The following is a 16,671-nucleotide window of genomic DNA, read 5'->3' on the forward strand; positions in this document are numbered from 1 at the left end:
CATATGCATTTGCATGTATTCTGTTCTGTCGTTTATAAACCCACAGTTAGGTGCTTTTGGTTTTAAGTGATGCTGTTCAAGTGACACAAGTACTCAAGTCAAGGTACAAAAACAGCCAATTTCCATTCTTACCAAAATTGGGGTCATGAACTTGTCAATAGCAATAAATTATTTTCCCTAGGAGAAAACAGTCGAAAGAGTTTCTCTTTATATATTCTAATGTTTTCAAATGATATTCTGTGTGTCCTTTATCGTCCCTACAGTTCTATCCATGATTTTGATGGTGATAATCAGGTATATATCAAGAATACTTGTGTGGATCTTAACATTTCTGCTCATCCTGGGTTCACTTGGTAAGCTACTTATTCCTTTGTCACCCCTGATGTCATCTGTTTTATGTTTTCCTTAAATTTATGCTTCCTTATTTTGTTTTCCCTTTCTCTGGTTATTTTCACCCTTGCTTTGGATAGTATACATTTTATTTTTACTTCTGCAGTTGGTAACCGATACATTTTCAGAAAATATTCTTCAATCTAGAATTCTATGATTTTTAAAGGCTGAAAGGAAGCAATATTTGTTGAGTCCTTCTCCCCTTAAATTTAGCATAAACTTTTCTACCTTTCTAATTCTATTTCTTTCTGCCCATTTGCACTTTTCGGCTCTTATTAAATAATCTGAATGTTCATGTTCAGATTATTATTAAAGTTAAAATATTATTTGTTGAATTTTATTTTTTAAAAGACTTTTGCTTACCTTTGCCTTAAGATTCTCCTTACCTTACCTGGTTTTAGTGATAACTGCTGGTCCTGTTTTTATTTTTTATTAGAGTATAGTCAATTTACAATGTTGTGTTGGTTTCAGGTGTACAGCAGAGTGATTCAGTTATTCTGCTCCTATTTTTACAAAAGTCCGCTCTTGAGTTCTTAATTTCAATTCATATTTGTTTTGACTAGAATCTGAGTTCAGTAATTTATTCATGAAGGACTTGTGGGTTGTATATATTCTGAATTCTTGGTTATCTAAGATTGCCTTTGTCATCACATGTGAATGTAAAATTGTTGCATATAAAATTCTTGACGTACAATATGTTACTTTATATCTATACTTTATTTCAGAGAACTTTGACATCAGTCTAAATTTGTTCCTTTGCCCATAACCTACCTTACTTACCAGATGTTTATGTAATTTTTAACTTATAACTTAAAATTTTTGACTAGTTCAGAATCTTAACTGAGTTTGCCTATGATCTCTTTTGGGAGGATCTTTTTTAACTTTGAAAAGTATTCTTTATTTCTGTGTTTGATTTTTCTTTCTATTCTAGTGGTTTTTGACTTAAGATTCTTGTTATTCTCCAGTCATCTAACAAATTAGCATTTTTAGTCCTTTTGTCATTTTCTTTACATTCAGGAAGAACTCTTCAAGTTTATCTGCTATATCACTGATTTAGTTTTCCTCAGTGTGACTTCTGTACTTGATTACTTAATTTTGTTATTCCAATTTCATCTAATTTGTAGTTCTTCCTTCTCTCAACCATCATACTTTTCATTTCAGTTTGTGGCCTTCAAATCTAATTGTGTGCTAGATGTTGTCTTAGTCAGATTGGACTGTTGTAGCAAAGTACCATAGCCCTATAAACCACAAACATTTATTTCTCAAAGTTGTGGAGGTCGGAGCATACAAGATCAGGGCACCAGTAGATTTGGCATCTGAAGGCTGACTTCCTGTTTCCAGCCATCTGATTGCTGTCCTCACATGGCAGAAGGGGGATAGGAGCTCCCTGAGGTCTCTTTTATAAAAAGGGCACTCATCCTATTCATGAGGGCTCCACTCTTATGACCCCTTCATCTTCTAAAGGCCCCACCTCCAAATACCACCACAGTGAGGATTAGGATTTGGTAGATGGATTTTGGGAGACATAAGCATTCAGTTCATAACAGATGAATAGCTTTTAGAATAGAAGTAAATTTGAATCCTATTTATTGTTCAGTCACTCAGTTGTGTCAGACTCTTTGCGACCCCATGGACTGCAGCATGCCAGGCTTCCCTGTCCTTCACCATCTCCTGGAGTTTGCTCAAACTCGTGTCCATTGAGTCAGTGATGGACTAGCTCCAGCTTGAATCCTAGCTCTCCCACTTACCAGATATGTGGCATTTGACATGCTATTGAATTTCCCTAAATTTCAATTTCATCATTTGTAAAGTGGCACTGATAATACCCACCTAATAGCATTGTAATTAAATGTGGTTACATCTGTTTGTGCTAATTCCTGGCACAAGTTTAAATGGTTAATAAATGATATCTACTGTGGATGTTATGAACAATGTCCTTAATGTCAAAACTATTATCTTATTATATATATTTTCCTGTAACTTCAGCCTTTCTCTCAACTTTCTGTTTAGAGAGAATGTATTTTATTCCAGTTTTTGAGGATTATTAAGTAGTTTTCCAGGCAATTTTCTTGTACCTTCAAGATTCCAAAACGGAAGTAGTATTTCCCTTTCTCAGAAACACTTTGCATAGACTCAGTTGTTTTGCTTACTCATCTTCAGTAGAAGAAAAGTTCATGCTTAGTATTAGCTTACAAATACTAAGGAATTTCCCTTTGACAGTATTCACTCTTGACTTGAGTGCAGATGGAGATTGAGTTGATTTGCATAGATCTTAGCCCAGTGCTTCTCTCTCAGGCATTTCTCTTGTCTCCCATTCCTTACCACAGCCTACAAGGCCTTACAGTACGATCTGGAAGCCAGCTCCTGCTCTACCCACATCTGTTATCACTTTCTCCATTGCTCATCGCTGTGGCTATAATGGCCTCTTACTTTCTCTCCTGCTAGGTGTGACCCCATCTCAGCATCTTAGAACTTGCTATTCCTTCTCACCTGGAACACTCTTTCCTTAGTTTCATAGATTTATTTTCTCCCTGTCTTTGATTCTTTTGCTCAAATATCATCTCACCCCAGAGAGGGCTTAGTTACCCATCATATATAAAATTGTACTGCTTTCCCAACACTACAACTTCTATCCCTCTTACTAAGCAGCTTTTTTTAAGGTTTAATATACTGTGTTTTGGGATGTTTCCTTATTTTTTTTGTTTCTCCAAGACTATATAAGCTCCAGGAGAGGTGATTTGGGGGCTGGGTTTTTTACTGCTCTGTCCTCTGTCCTCAACTCCTGGGGGCTTTCCCAGGTGGAAAATTTGGTAAAGAGTCTATCTGCCAATGCAGGAGACACCAGAGACATGGGTTTGATCCCTAGGTCAGGAAGATCCCCTGGAGTAGGAAATGGCAACCCATTCCAGTATTCTTGCCTGGGAAATCCCATGGACAGAGGAGCCTGGTGGGCTACAGCCTATGGAGTCACAAAACAGTCAGACATGACTGAGTATGCATGCACGCAGGCCTTAACCCCTAGAACAGTAGATGCTGTGGACACTCAGAATATACCGAATGAATTGAATGAGGTGTCTGATGCAGCTCCCGTATTTGGAGGCAGTTATGCCTCCCTCTTCAATCTAGAATCTCTGAGCAAGTGATAGAGATAAAAAGTCCCATTTCTAGTGCCCACTGCTATCAAACTGTCAAAGATTTCCTTTGTTCCTGCCTATGGAAGGAACTACTCATTTGATCTTCATTTATTCATAGTACGAATGTTTTATCAACTATGTGAGTGTGTCATCACTAGGCACTGGGGTTATTGTACAACAGAGAAGATCTTTGCCTTCCTCAGCTTCATTGCTGATCTGTTTTTTAAACTGTAGTTCCTTTTTTTTTGGTCACAAAACTGCATGACATGTGGTATCTTAGTTGCCCAACCAGGGATCTAACCCATGCTCCCTGCCTTAGAAGTGTGGAGTCTTAACCACTGGATCCCTGGGGAAGTCCCTTCATTACTGATTTCTATGCCCTTTACTTGCTTTCCACACACTCCCGAGCTTAAACAGGTACTGAGGTTCTCTTCGGTGACCAGTGCCTCTCTGGGGTATCTGTCCTTGCTGGGCTCTCTCTCAGCTTCAGAATTGATAATATAGTTAAAGGAAGTTCATTTGATACAGTTAAAGATTTGTAAGTGTGTAATGTGGAAGATGATAGTGGAGTCATTGGAGTTCCCCTTTGCTGGCAAAAATTGACAGCCACACACCTCCCAGCCAAATGGATTGTTGCTGTTAGTCCATGGTGAGGTATAGGAAGGGTCTAGAAAATTGAGGATTTATGTTGCACATTTTCTTGTGGTAATTATTGCAAAATTGTTTCCTGTCTCCAGGTGGCACAGGTGTACTCTGGTGGCTGTATGCAAAGCAAAGAAAGTCTCCCAAAGAAATGGTCATTCCTGAACAGCCTCAGATAGCTGAGGCCAATCTTCGGGCCCTCCTCATCTACGCCATTTCAGCAACAGTGTTCACGGTGAGTACAGGCCTCGGTGTGTCTTTCAGGTTTGTGTTTTACTTATAGACCATTAATGAAGCAGAAACTTACCCCTAGCTATTGCAAGGCTACCCTTGATCACTGTTAGGTTAAATCTCTATCCTGTGGGGTGTGACCTCCTCTGGAGTCTTCAGAGGCTTCCCTGATTGATGGGTGCTATTTGATGCGACATTTTGTTTTGCACTGCCTGCTTTTTGAGAGGGAATTTTCACCTAGAATATTAATTATCATTTTCTATTAAGAACATATATCTTACTGTCATGAAATAATGTAACTATTTTTTAAAAACAGTTCTCTTTATTATAGAAAAGTATATTAAGAAATAAGCCATCTCATGTCATTCTGTTTTTCACTAATTATTTTCCATTTTTTTCCTTTTAAACTTTTAACATTATTCCAAAAATAGAGGTGAGCTTCACTAGAATAATTATAATACTAATTACTGTAAAATTATTAATTAACTTGTGGGTCAATAATCTATATTTATATTTTTGGTTTATTTCCCTCTCATATCTGAAAAAAGGGGAAAAAAAAATCTCAGTTTACTTCTTGGAGCAATCCCAAGCTTTTCATTGAGCAGTAGAAACTAAAAATAAAGCCACTATAAAACCATTGGTACCAAAAGATTTTTGTTTGCTATCATTGTGCAAATATTTGTTAATCATCTTTTAAGTACATCTCTCTGTGCCAAGTGCTGGGGCAGAGTGGGGAGTGAATAAATTTGACATGAACCCTGCTCTTAAGGTGCTCATGATCCAGTAAGGGAGAGGACGTACAAATACTTGTGCTTTTGTGATCATAGCATATGGTCTTCTCCCCAGTTTTCAAAATTTTATGAGTCTCATCCTGATGACAAGCGACTTGCTTTGATTTATAATGAGCAGAAAAAGGAAAGGTAGCATTCTAGGATGTATTAATAATTTAGAAATTCTTTTATGTTTAGCTTTAAAGGACATTTTCAGTAAATAATGAAAAATGATAAGTGGCATTAGGAGTTGTGTTAAAATTTTTCCACCATTGTTTCCATTTTTACCACTTAACACAGCAGCTAGACCCTTCCCGTCCACTTTCTCCATACAGGTGATCTTGTTCCTGGTCATGCTGGTGATGCGCAAGCGGGTTGCTCTCACCATTGCCTTGTTCCACGTGGCTGGCAAGGTCTTCATTCACTTGCCGCTGCTCGTCTTCCAGCCCTTTTGGACTTTCTTTGCTCTTGTCCTGTTTTGGGTGTACTGGATCATGACACTTCTCTTTCTTGGCACAGCCGGTAAGAAGACATGTTGCTGCTTTCTTTTAGCGATGAAACTGGTTTGCATTAAAATATTTTAAAGCATCAGAGAAATATAATTCTTGAGACATTTGTGGGCTAAGGTCTGATAGCCATCAGAAATAACAGAGGTTATGGCTCTTCAATAACACATTACCTTTTTACAGATGAACTTACTTGGCAGAAACAGACTTAGAGAACAAACTAATGGTTGCCAGGGGTAAGAATGTGGGGAAGGGATAGTTTGGGAGTTTGGGATGGACATGTGCACCCTGCTGTGTTTAAAATGGATAACCAACAAGGACCTACTGCATAGCACAGGGATATGTTATATGACAGCCTGGAGGGGAGGAGAGTTTGGGAGGGAAACGGATACATGTGTACCGATGGATGAGTCCTTTCACTGTTTACCTGAAACTATCACAACATTGTTAATCTGCTATACCCCAATATAAAATGGAAAGTTTAAAAAAAAAATAACACATTCCCCATTCATGATATTTAGATCTTCCCAGCAAAGTGAGTCTAAACCAGGTAGGGCCTGAAATCATATCCAGTTGAGATGGTTGTGGATTTGAAGTAAGCTCCTGTACTGACTCAGACATTTAGATGCATTCTGAGATGAACTAAGGAATGCAGTGCTCCTCTGGAGTTGCCTCAAACTCCAGTGATAGCCAAAGATCAACCTGCCTCCTTGGGATTTTCTAGTTTGGAAATGACCTGAACCTATATAGAGCTAGTGGTGATACAGTTCCTAGTTAGATGCTCGGACCTACTTGTAGCCATACTTAATATCAAAAGTTACGTATGTCTAAATGGAATTAATTGTGAAGAGTGGTATAAGGATAATAAGCGTATATGTAACTTCTCTGGTCATTCAACACACCACCAATTGAAAATAATATTAATTTCTGTACTTTGCTAATTTTATATCTGTAATTATTGGAAAAGTAATAGCTGTTTAAGAAAACTGAAGTGTTGGAAAATTCAAACCTAAATAACTGATAATGTGGTAAGAATTATATTCAAACAGAGCATCTTTTAAAAGCTATATATGTTACCTTTGAGGAAAACAAAATGCTTGATTTTACAGTGTTCTGCTACACAACTTTTGAAGTGATAATTATTTTTTGTCCCTTAATGAAATAACACTGATCATAATGCCAGTGGTTTGGGGGTAGGGATATATTGTTTGGAAATTAGCTTAATCTCCTAGATTTAATAGCCATGTTTTTTGGTTTATACTTTATGTGCTTCTTCTTGTCTTCTTTGATATTTTCCTAGGTAGTGCTGTTCAGAATGAACAAGGCTTTGTGGAGTTCAAAATTTCAGGGCCTCTGCAGTACATGTGGTGGTACCATGTGGTGGGCCTGATTTGGATCAGTGAGTTTATTTTAGCCTGTCAGCAGATGACTGTGGCAGGAGCTGTGGTGACCTACTATTTCACTAGGTGAGAATTTATACTTGTCAGAAAACTTAAGTTGTAACAACATGGATGGACCTAGAAATAAGTCAGGCAGAGAATGTCAGATACCTGTATGATTTCACTCACATGTGGAATCTAAAAAACAAAGCAAAAAAACATAACAAATAGACTCAAGTGAAAGTCGCTCAGTTGTATCCGACTCTTTGCAGCCTCATGGACTATACAGTCCATGGAATTCTCCAGGCCAGCATACTGGAGTAGGTAGCCTTTCCCTTCTCCAGGGGATCATCCCAACCCAGGGATCAAACCCAGGTCTCCCGCATTGAGGGGGGATTCTTTACCTGCTGAGCCACAAGGGAAGTGCAGGAATACTGGAGTGGGTAGCCTATCCCTTCTCCAGCAGATCTTCCTGACCCAGGAATTGAACTGGGGTCTTCTGCATTGCAGGCGGATTCTTTACCAACTGAGCTATCAGGGAAGCCTCATAGATACAGAGAAAAATCAGGTGACTGCCAGAGGAGGGGTCAAGGCTGTGAGTGAAATAGGTGAAGGAGATTAAAAGGTACAAACTTCCAGTTAAAAAAAATGAATGATGATGGAGAAGAAAAGCCTCACATGGGGAATATGGGCGATAATATTGTGATCATTTTATATGGTGACAGATGACAACTAGACTTATTGTGGTGATCATTTGTAATGTGTAGAAATATTGAATCACTATGTTGTATATGCAGAACTAACATAGTATTGTAGGTCGATTATGCGTCAGTTTAAAAAAAAAAGCAAGAAAAAAAAAAGAAAACAAGATAATCTAAGTGATTATGCCTAAAGGAAATGGAACTGAGGCTGATAAGAGTTTAAGAAGTAAGTGGAACTCAGTATGACAAAATGTGTAGTTGACAATTCTGTGAGGTAGGAAAATGGGAGGTTATTATTTTATTCTTTATTCTCTCCTGTAACTTTCTTAAAAAATTAATTAGAATAGCAGGTCATGCTATACTTAAATTACATTTATCAGAAAAATAAATCTTTAGTAGTTAGTGTCTTATGTATTGGGTTGGCCAAGAAGTTCTTTTGGTTTTTTCCACAGAAGATGGTATGGAAAAAGCTGAGTGAACTTTTTGGTCAACCCAGTGTTTTTGCTTATATAAGGATCTAGCAAAGGTTAACAAGCCTTTAATTTGTATGGATCAGAAAAGGTGTTGTGACTTCCTTTCCTAATTTCAGAGCTAACTATGCACTACAGTAGGCCTGACAGTTTTCCATTAAAATGAGGTGCCAGGTCTAACATCTTTCTACATTCCATTATCTGATTATATAATTACCACTTCCCTTGTGGCTCAGCTGGTAAAGAATCCCCCTGCAATGCGGGAGACCTGGGTTCAATACCTGGGTTGGGATGATCCCCTGGAGAAGGGAAAGGCTACCTACTCCAGTATTCTGGCCTGGAGAATTCCATGGACTGTATAGTCCATGAGGTTGCAAAGAGTCGGACACAACTGAGCCATAACTATTTACTAGTAAGAGCTTTCAAAGCAGTTTTATTTAACTTAAAGTATTAGAGCATAAGAACCCCAAGAAACTACCATAAAGAAATGAAACATTAATTTTACATGATGCATCTGAATCTCCTTTAGTTACTTGCTATTTTGTCATAGAACTAGAATAAGGAAAATGAACTAATTTTTCACTCTTTTTGAACTAAATCTTTTCTATGTTTCTATCCTAGTCAAGCCATTAATTGTTTTTTTGGTCATTTTTTAAACAGGGATAAAAGGAATTTGCCATTTACACCGATTCTGGCATCAGTGAATCGCCTTATTCGTTATCACCTTGGTACTGTGGCAAAAGGTTCTTTCATTATCACGTTAGTCAAAATTCCACGAATGATCCTTATGTACATTCACAGTCAGCTCAAAGGAAAGGTAAGGAAAAATCTTTTCTGGACTTTCTGTGGGCACATTCCAGATCTCAGTTCTGCATGTAGCAAAATTCCCAATGATATTAAGTCCAAGTGTGAATGTTTTCTTCCATGTCCTTACCAAGTGGAATCTAATTTGGTCCCGTTATCTCCCATTCTCATACTCTATGCTCTGGCAAAATTTATCTAATCACAGGTTTCCCCAAATATCCTGTGCTTCTATTCCTCTGTGTGAATTCACACTTTCCTCCTTGGAACCCTCCTTCCTGTCCTTAACTGCGGAAACAACATGCATTTCTGCATAGCTTAGCTCAAATGCCCCGTCTTCCTAGAAACCTCCCGAGTCCTCTAACTTCCCAAGTGGCATCTTCTCTCTCTCTTCTCCACTCTCATGGCACTAGGGTCTGTATCATTCTGACTCTAACCTTTGTTATGTTTAATGCTTTTAAGTTCCTTGTTGGTCTTATATACTTAATCTTATATGCAATAGGTACTAAGTAAATTTTGGATTGAACTGACTAAAAATAATTCAGCCATTACATTTTGAGGGAAAAAAGAGTGAGTGTGGAGGCTCTGAAGCATAGGTTCTGATTTTTCTTAATTTTTACTTTTCTAATATTTATAATATTCTATATGGTATGGTTTGATTCTTTGGCCTTTAATTATCTTCATTATTCATTCTTTCCAGGAAAATGCTTGTGCTCGATGTGTGCTGAAATCTTGCATTTGTTGCCTTTGGTGTCTTGAAAAGTGCCTAAATTATTTAAATCAGGTAAAAGATTTTAAAAATACATCTAACACTCACTTTCAAAGATAGGTTCATTGTTTCTTCTTTCAAGATGAAGTTTTTGAGTCTAATTGAAAAAATTTTTTTTCTCATGGTGTTGTACATTGTGCCTTGATCAAGTATAACTATTTTAATCATATTCTTATTTTTAAACATAATATATACTCTTCCCAAAGCTTATTATTTCAGGAGACCCCAGTTCAATTCCTGGGTCAGGAAGGTCCCCTGGAGAAGGGATCAGCTACCCACTCCAGTATTCTTGGGCTTCCCTGGTGGCTCAGTTGGTAAAGAATCCGCCTGCAATGTGGGAGACCTGGGTTCTAGCCCTGGATTAGGAAGATCCCCTGGAGAAGGGAATGGCTACCCACTCCAGTATTCTGGCCTGGAGAATTCTGTGGACTATATAGTCCATGGGGTCACAAAGAGTCGAATACGACTGAGCGAAATTAATTGTAATACATGAATAAATTTCCTTAGAGTCCATTTTTCAGGAAAATCATTTATCTTTTATCCCTTAATTCACAACCTTTTATCTTTGATTTTCCCTGAGAATCTGTCTACCCTAGCCATTGTTCTTTAATTCACTTAATGTTGTTTGAAAGCTTTAGTGAAAAGTTGTTGTGACACTTACTCCTTTTTTGCAACTGTCTACTATTGTTCAAAAATAACATGCCATGGGGATTTTTTGTTTTTGCTTTATCCAGCTGCTGAAGACTGTGGCACTGGCCTGGAAAATACTAGCAAAGAAAGTGCTATTTGTAGGGTCAAATGGAGGGATTGATACTTACGGAGTAACAGTTCACAGAGGAGTGGCTTGGTCTCTGTCTTTCTGTATCTGAGCATGTAGGACTCTCACTGTGAAGCACTCTTTTCATCCTGAGTTGTTTTTCTTAACCACTTTTCTCCAGCCCCTAAAAATCAATGCTAATGTACTGATGCCCTTATCTAATAGACCAAAGATAAAAATTGACTTTCTCACTATTAACCTTTAAGTGATTGAAGAGTAGCATTGCACTGTCCATTCACTCACATGTAGTCAAAGGGAGAGAGTCCTGTGGTGATGGTGTTGAGCATGCCTGGAGTCTGCTTTATTGGAGTTCTATGATTAATGTGAAGAAGTGGATTTCACATTTCATTAGCAAAATACATTCCTGTGGTTCATAATACTCTTTGGATGTAATGTATTTGGATGGTCATTATTAAAATAACTAGTAACAGCCACAACATTCTGCAAAATTATGTTTTTAAAAATTTGCTTTTAGAACAAGTCATCTTCATTGAAAAAGTTGATGGATGGAGTAACAATAATCATCATTACATTTTGTATCCGTCACTAAATAACATATTCAGAAAGATGTGCTAACCTCAGCTGTCTGTTTTTGGTTCCCATAGGCACCTTTTGCTCTCTCAGTTGCCAAAATGTGCAGAAAATAACTTTCTACCAATGTTTGACTAGCTCCTGTGTGTTAGTCACTCAGTCGTGCCCGACTCTTTGCGACCCCACGGACTGCAGCCCATCAGGCTCCTATGTCCATGAGATTTTCCAGGCAAGGATACTGGAGTGGGTTGCCATTTCCTTCTCCAGGGGATCTTCCCAACCCAGGAATCGAACCTGGGTCTCCTGCAGTGCAGGCAGATTCTTTACCAACTGAGCTACTAGCTCCTATTGGTCTTTAATGATTCTTCCTGAGCACCACCTCCAAAAAACTTTCTCCCATTACCCCAGCTCCTCCTCTGACATTGCACAACATCAGTTCATGCCTCTGTGAGAACACTAGGAACACTGAATAGGAGTTGTCTGTTTACTTCATCCCCTCCTTTAGACTTTTAGCTCCTTAAAGACAGGATCTTATTTTTGTCTCTGCAGAGACTTCCATAGTGCCTAGTATACAATAGGTGGTCTTTAAATGTTTTTTGAATGAATGATTAATCACCAAATATTTGGACTAAAAAAGATTAAGAGAATGATATAAAACTGTAAGGATCTCAAGAAGGAGAAGTTCTGAAGAAAGGAAACAAATCACATGATGTTTGGTGTTTCTTGTACAAGTTTTGTCCATTTTTCATCTTCAAGAGGTAGGCATGATGTTTGAAGATTCAAGGAGAGCATTGACATAGTAGCAAATCAATTATGGGAGTGAAGGTTTAGGGAGAGTGATTCTAAACTCATACTTGGAATATGAGGTATTCCAGTGTGGAGACTGGTTACCATTGGAGTGTCATGTCTCTTGTTTTCATAGAAATGTTGAGATGAGGTCAACATATTAAAAATATTAAATACTTCTTGCCATGACAGATTAATTTTAAGCATAAGTACCAGTTGCCAGTGGAATTTTTTAACCCTTGTTCCTGTGAAATGTTTCAGAGCAGGATGGGCACCCATCTGTTTGAAGTACTTAACATGATGGGGATCATGGTGGTACTGAATCAATGAGCTCCAGAGACTTTTCTAAAATTTGAGAAAGCGGGGTATAAGTTATGATCTGCTGATATAAGAAGAGACACTTTAATACTGTCACATGCTGTCAGCAGGTATAAGCTTAGTGCTCTGCTAGAGGTGTGAAGCCACAGTAGAAAGAGCCCAGATGTTGAAGATGTGTTTCCTTCCCTAGCAAGCTTGGTGAAACCTCTGAGTCTCAGTTTTCTTCTTCAGTAAGTAGAAAAAATATACCTGTCCTCATAGGCTTTAGGTTAGGCTGAAATATAATGCAGATAAATCAACTCTAACAGTGTCTACACAGTCACTGTTGGATCACAATAAACTGTGGAACATTCTGAAAGAGATGGGAATCCCAGACCACCTGACCTGCCTCTTGAGAAACCTGTATGCAGGTCAGGAAGCAACTGTTAGAACTGGACATGGAACAACAGACTGGTTCCAAATAGGAAAAGGTGTACGTCAAGGTTGTATATTGTCACCTTGCTTATATAACTTATATGCAGAGTACATCATGAGGAACGCTGGGCTGGAAGAAGCACAAGCTGGAATCAAGATTGCCGGGAGAAATATCAATAACCTCAGATATGCAGATGACACTACCCTTATGGCAGAAAGTGAAGAGGAACTCAAAAGCCTCTTGATGAAAGTGAAAGAGGAGAGTGAAAAGGTTGGCTTGAAGCTCAACATTCAGAAAACAAAGATCATGGCATCTGGTCCCATCACTTCATGGGAAATAGATGGAAAAACAGTGGAAACAGTGTCAGACTTTATTTTTTTGGGCTCCAAAATCACTGCAGATGCTGATTGCAGCCATGAAATTAAAAGACGCTTGCTCCTTGGAAGGAAAGTTATGACCAACCTTGATAGTATATTAAAAAGCAGAGACATTACTTTGCCAACCAAGGTCCGTCTAGTCAAGGCAATGGTTTTTCCCGTGGTCATGTATGGATGTGAGAGTTGGACTGTGAAGAAGGCTGATCGCCGAAGAATCGATGCTTTTGAACTGTGGTGTTGGAGAAGACTCTTGAGAGTCCCTTATACTGCAAGGAGATCCAACCAGTCCATTCTGGAGGAGATCAATCCTGGATGTTCATTGGAGGGACTGATGCTAAAGCTGAAACTGCAATACTTTGGCCACCTCATGCGACGAGTTGACTCACTGGAAAAGACTCTGATGCTGGGAAAGGTTGGGGGCGGGAGGAGAAGGGGACGACCGAGAATGAGATGGCTGGATGGCATCACCGACTCTGTGGACATGAGTTTGAGTGAACTCCGGGAGTTGGTGATGGACAGGGAGGCCTGGCGTGCTGTGATTCATGGGGTCGCGGAGAGTCGGACACGACTGAGCGACTGAACTGAACTGAACAGTGTCTAGCTTTTGGTAGACACCTAGTAAGTGTTGTTATCACTCTCTCCCTACCCCATTTTATTTATTTATAAAGAACTCCCCGTGTTTTACTCTAAGATAACAGAGCTGTGACAAAGAATTCAAAAGGTAGTTCTATAATGTGTCTTTTCTCTGACAGTAAATGTAATATAAAATACTGCAGAGTTTGGAAAACCAAAACAAGAAGAAAACATCACCCATGATCTCACCATCTAACATAACGCTTTTGTTACCAGCAAAATGGCAACTCAGTCCTTGACCTCCCAAAGGAAAGAATTCAATCAAAAGACATAGAACACTTTTAAGCAGCAGAAGTTCTATTAAACAAAGCGAAAGTACACTCCCAAGAGAAAAAAGGAGAGTGGGCTGTGTGGAAACTAGAAGCAGCTGGGGATAGGGTTGGTTTTTCAAAGTAGTGGCAAATCCCTCCCTGTGTCCTGCATCATTTGACACGTTGATTGTCAGTTTTAGGTTATATAACTTTTCTCCTTGTGTGCAGGCAGTTACCCTCAAGCATCCAAGCAAAACCCATGCGGGGTCGGGGAGTGGAGGGGACCGGGACAAATACTGCAATATTCGTTTATTACAAATACAGAATAATGAACCCCAGGTTATACTGTGTCACCTTTTAGGGTTTTAGGGCTTGGTGTGCCTGTGTCAACATGTGATGGAAGGTTTTATCTTGTTTTGGCCTGATAAGTCTAGAAATGTAACTGTCTTGACCACAATTAAGGGAGGATCACTGGGCATGTTCTGATCACCAAAGTCCAGATCAGGGAGGGAAAGATGGCCCCATCCAAGATGGAGCAGGGACCCACTTGTGTCTGACTAACTACTTAACACTTTCATTAATATTCTTAATAATAGCTTTGAGAATAAGTTTGCAGTATTTTATTTCAATTAATGTCTGATAAGCTCTGAACCGCATATGTAAAGTAGGGCTCACAATAGTGTTTACAGTGCCTGTTATCGTGAGTATGAAGAGTCTACAGTGCTCTGAGCATGGGCTTAGACCCAGCAAGTCTTCAGTGAGTGGAGAATCTTATTCTGTAGTAATGTCCACAATTAATTTCTTTTATATTTTTATAATGTACCTCAATTTTTATCACCGACACAATGGACATGGGTTTGGGTGGACTCCAGGAGTTGGTGATGGACAGGGAGGCCTGGCGTGCTGCAGTTCATGGGGTCACAAAGAGTCGGACACGACTGAGCAACTGAACTGAACTGAATTTTTATTTTCTCTTGTCAAGTCTGTTTAATTTTTCCTTCGTGGTTTCTCTCTTGGCTTTTCTACTTAGAAAGGTTTTCCCCACTTGAATATCAAATAATTATTCTACCTTTTTTTCGTGTAGTCCTTTAGAGGTTTCCCTTCTCTGAAAAAAGTTTATCTGGGATTCAGTCAGTTGTTTCAGGACCAATTAATGATTAATCTATCCTTTCTTCTGCAGTGAAATGTCAATTTAATCATGTATTAAATTCTTATATATTGTACTTGAGTCTGTCTTTGGGCTTTTTTTCTATACCATTGATTTGTCTATTCTTCTACCAGTACTGAGTTTTTTTTGGTTTGGTTTGGGTTTTTCTGTTTGTTTGTTTTTATTTTTATTTTTTAAATATAGTTGATATGCAGTATTATATAAGTTACATGCATATAGTACTGGAATATTTATTATAGCTTCATTATGTATCTCAGGTGTCCTGTGGGGCAAATCTCTTGCATTCTTATTTTTCAAAAACTTCTTGTATAATCACCTGTCTATTCTCTGAGGTTATCTTTAGAGTATTCAATAGAGTACAGTGAAATAATAATACCAATTACAACGCCAGCTATCATTTACTGAGCGCTTATCATGTGCCGGGCACTGTGGCTCACATTTCACATGCAGAGCCTCTCATTTGGAGTTTGTTTTTTTCTAATACTCTTTGGAAATGGTTAACAATGAGTCGGTTAATGTCACTTCACATCATTTTCCTCCTATTGCCAAGATGCAACCTGAGATATCTCCCTGGTAGTCCATTGATTAAGAATCTACTTTGAAGTACAGAGGAGGTGGGTTGGATCCCGGGGGACTAAGATCCCACATTCTGCAGAGCAACTAATCCTATGCACCACAACTATTGAACCTGGACACCACAACTAGAGACTCAGTGCGCTACAGTGAAACATCTGTGTGACACAGCAAAGATCCTGGGTGCGGCAGCTAAGACCCAATACAGCCAAGATAAATAAATATATATATTTTTTTAAAGAAAACTTGCAACTTGAGGTTAAAAGCCTTGAGTAGAACCGGACAACATAAACCCCTTTAGGGCCACTTGAGGTTCATTACCTCCTTCCTGTGACTGAGTGCAGCAGCCAGGGTCCAGAGCTATAAGGAGCAGTGGTCAGCTGCAGAGCTCATGTTCTGTCCAAAGAAGGCTGTCACCACTTGACTCTAATATACCTTTGCCATGTGAGAATTTATCGACAGTTTCTAACTCTTCAGTTTTCTAAGAGAAGCCAGAATTCTGGATGTTTGCATTTTATCTCTTGCTATTAAAATGTTTACAACTAACAAAAAAAGAATAATTCTGAGTGAGCCAGAGCAAACATTGTATAGTCTTTGGGCCACATATCATCAGTTGTCTGTAGGCCACCAGTTGGTTGCCACTGCTGTAGAGAATACAGAGGGTACTAGAGAGGAGTGTTGACATGGAAGTAGGGTAGACCAGAGTCACTGTACAGCACGATATGAAATTCCATAGTTCCCAGCTATGTGCCAAACAGTGTGGAAAATACAGCTGGCTTCAAAAAAGAGCTTTATGAATGCATAAAGAAGATGTGGTGTGTGTGCATATGTGTATACACACACGCACAATAGAACATTTCTCAACTATAAACAAAAAGGTGAAATAATGCCATTTGAAGCAACGTGGATGGACCTAGAGATCATCATGATAAGTGAAGTAAGCCAGATGGAGAAAGGCAAATGTTATATAATACTGTTTATATGTAGAATCTTAAGCAAATATAAGTGA

The 16,671-nt window shown here is 38.7% G+C and overlaps 1 protein-coding gene across 5 annotated transcripts in view; it reads left to right on the forward strand.

Annotated features, from left to right (window-relative positions):
• Nucleotides 1–16,671, forward strand: part of SLC44A1 (solute carrier family 44 member 1) — a 233,538-nt gene that overhangs the window by 141,967 nt on the left and 74,900 nt on the right. For all 5 annotated transcript variants that reach the window (XM_088838227.1, XM_088838226.1, XM_088838224.1 and 2 more), the window contains exons 7-12: nucleotides 264–353; nucleotides 4,262–4,401; nucleotides 5,503–5,689; nucleotides 6,974–7,139; nucleotides 8,884–9,040; nucleotides 9,725–9,808. In XM_088838227.1, the coding sequence (XP_088694353.1) occupies nucleotides 264–353; nucleotides 4,262–4,401; nucleotides 5,503–5,689; nucleotides 6,974–7,139; nucleotides 8,884–9,040; nucleotides 9,725–9,808 (824 nt within the window). The remainder of the gene's footprint in view (nucleotides 1–263; nucleotides 354–4,261; nucleotides 4,402–5,502; nucleotides 5,690–6,973; nucleotides 7,140–8,883; nucleotides 9,041–9,724; nucleotides 9,809–16,671) is intronic.

The sequence above is a fragment of the Moschus berezovskii genome, chromosome 7, assembly GCF_049115385.1.
Source record: "Moschus berezovskii isolate FMDL1 chromosome 7, NW_MosBer_1.0, whole genome shotgun sequence".
Taxonomy (NCBI): Eukaryota; Metazoa; Chordata; class Mammalia; order Artiodactyla; family Moschidae; genus Moschus; species Moschus berezovskii.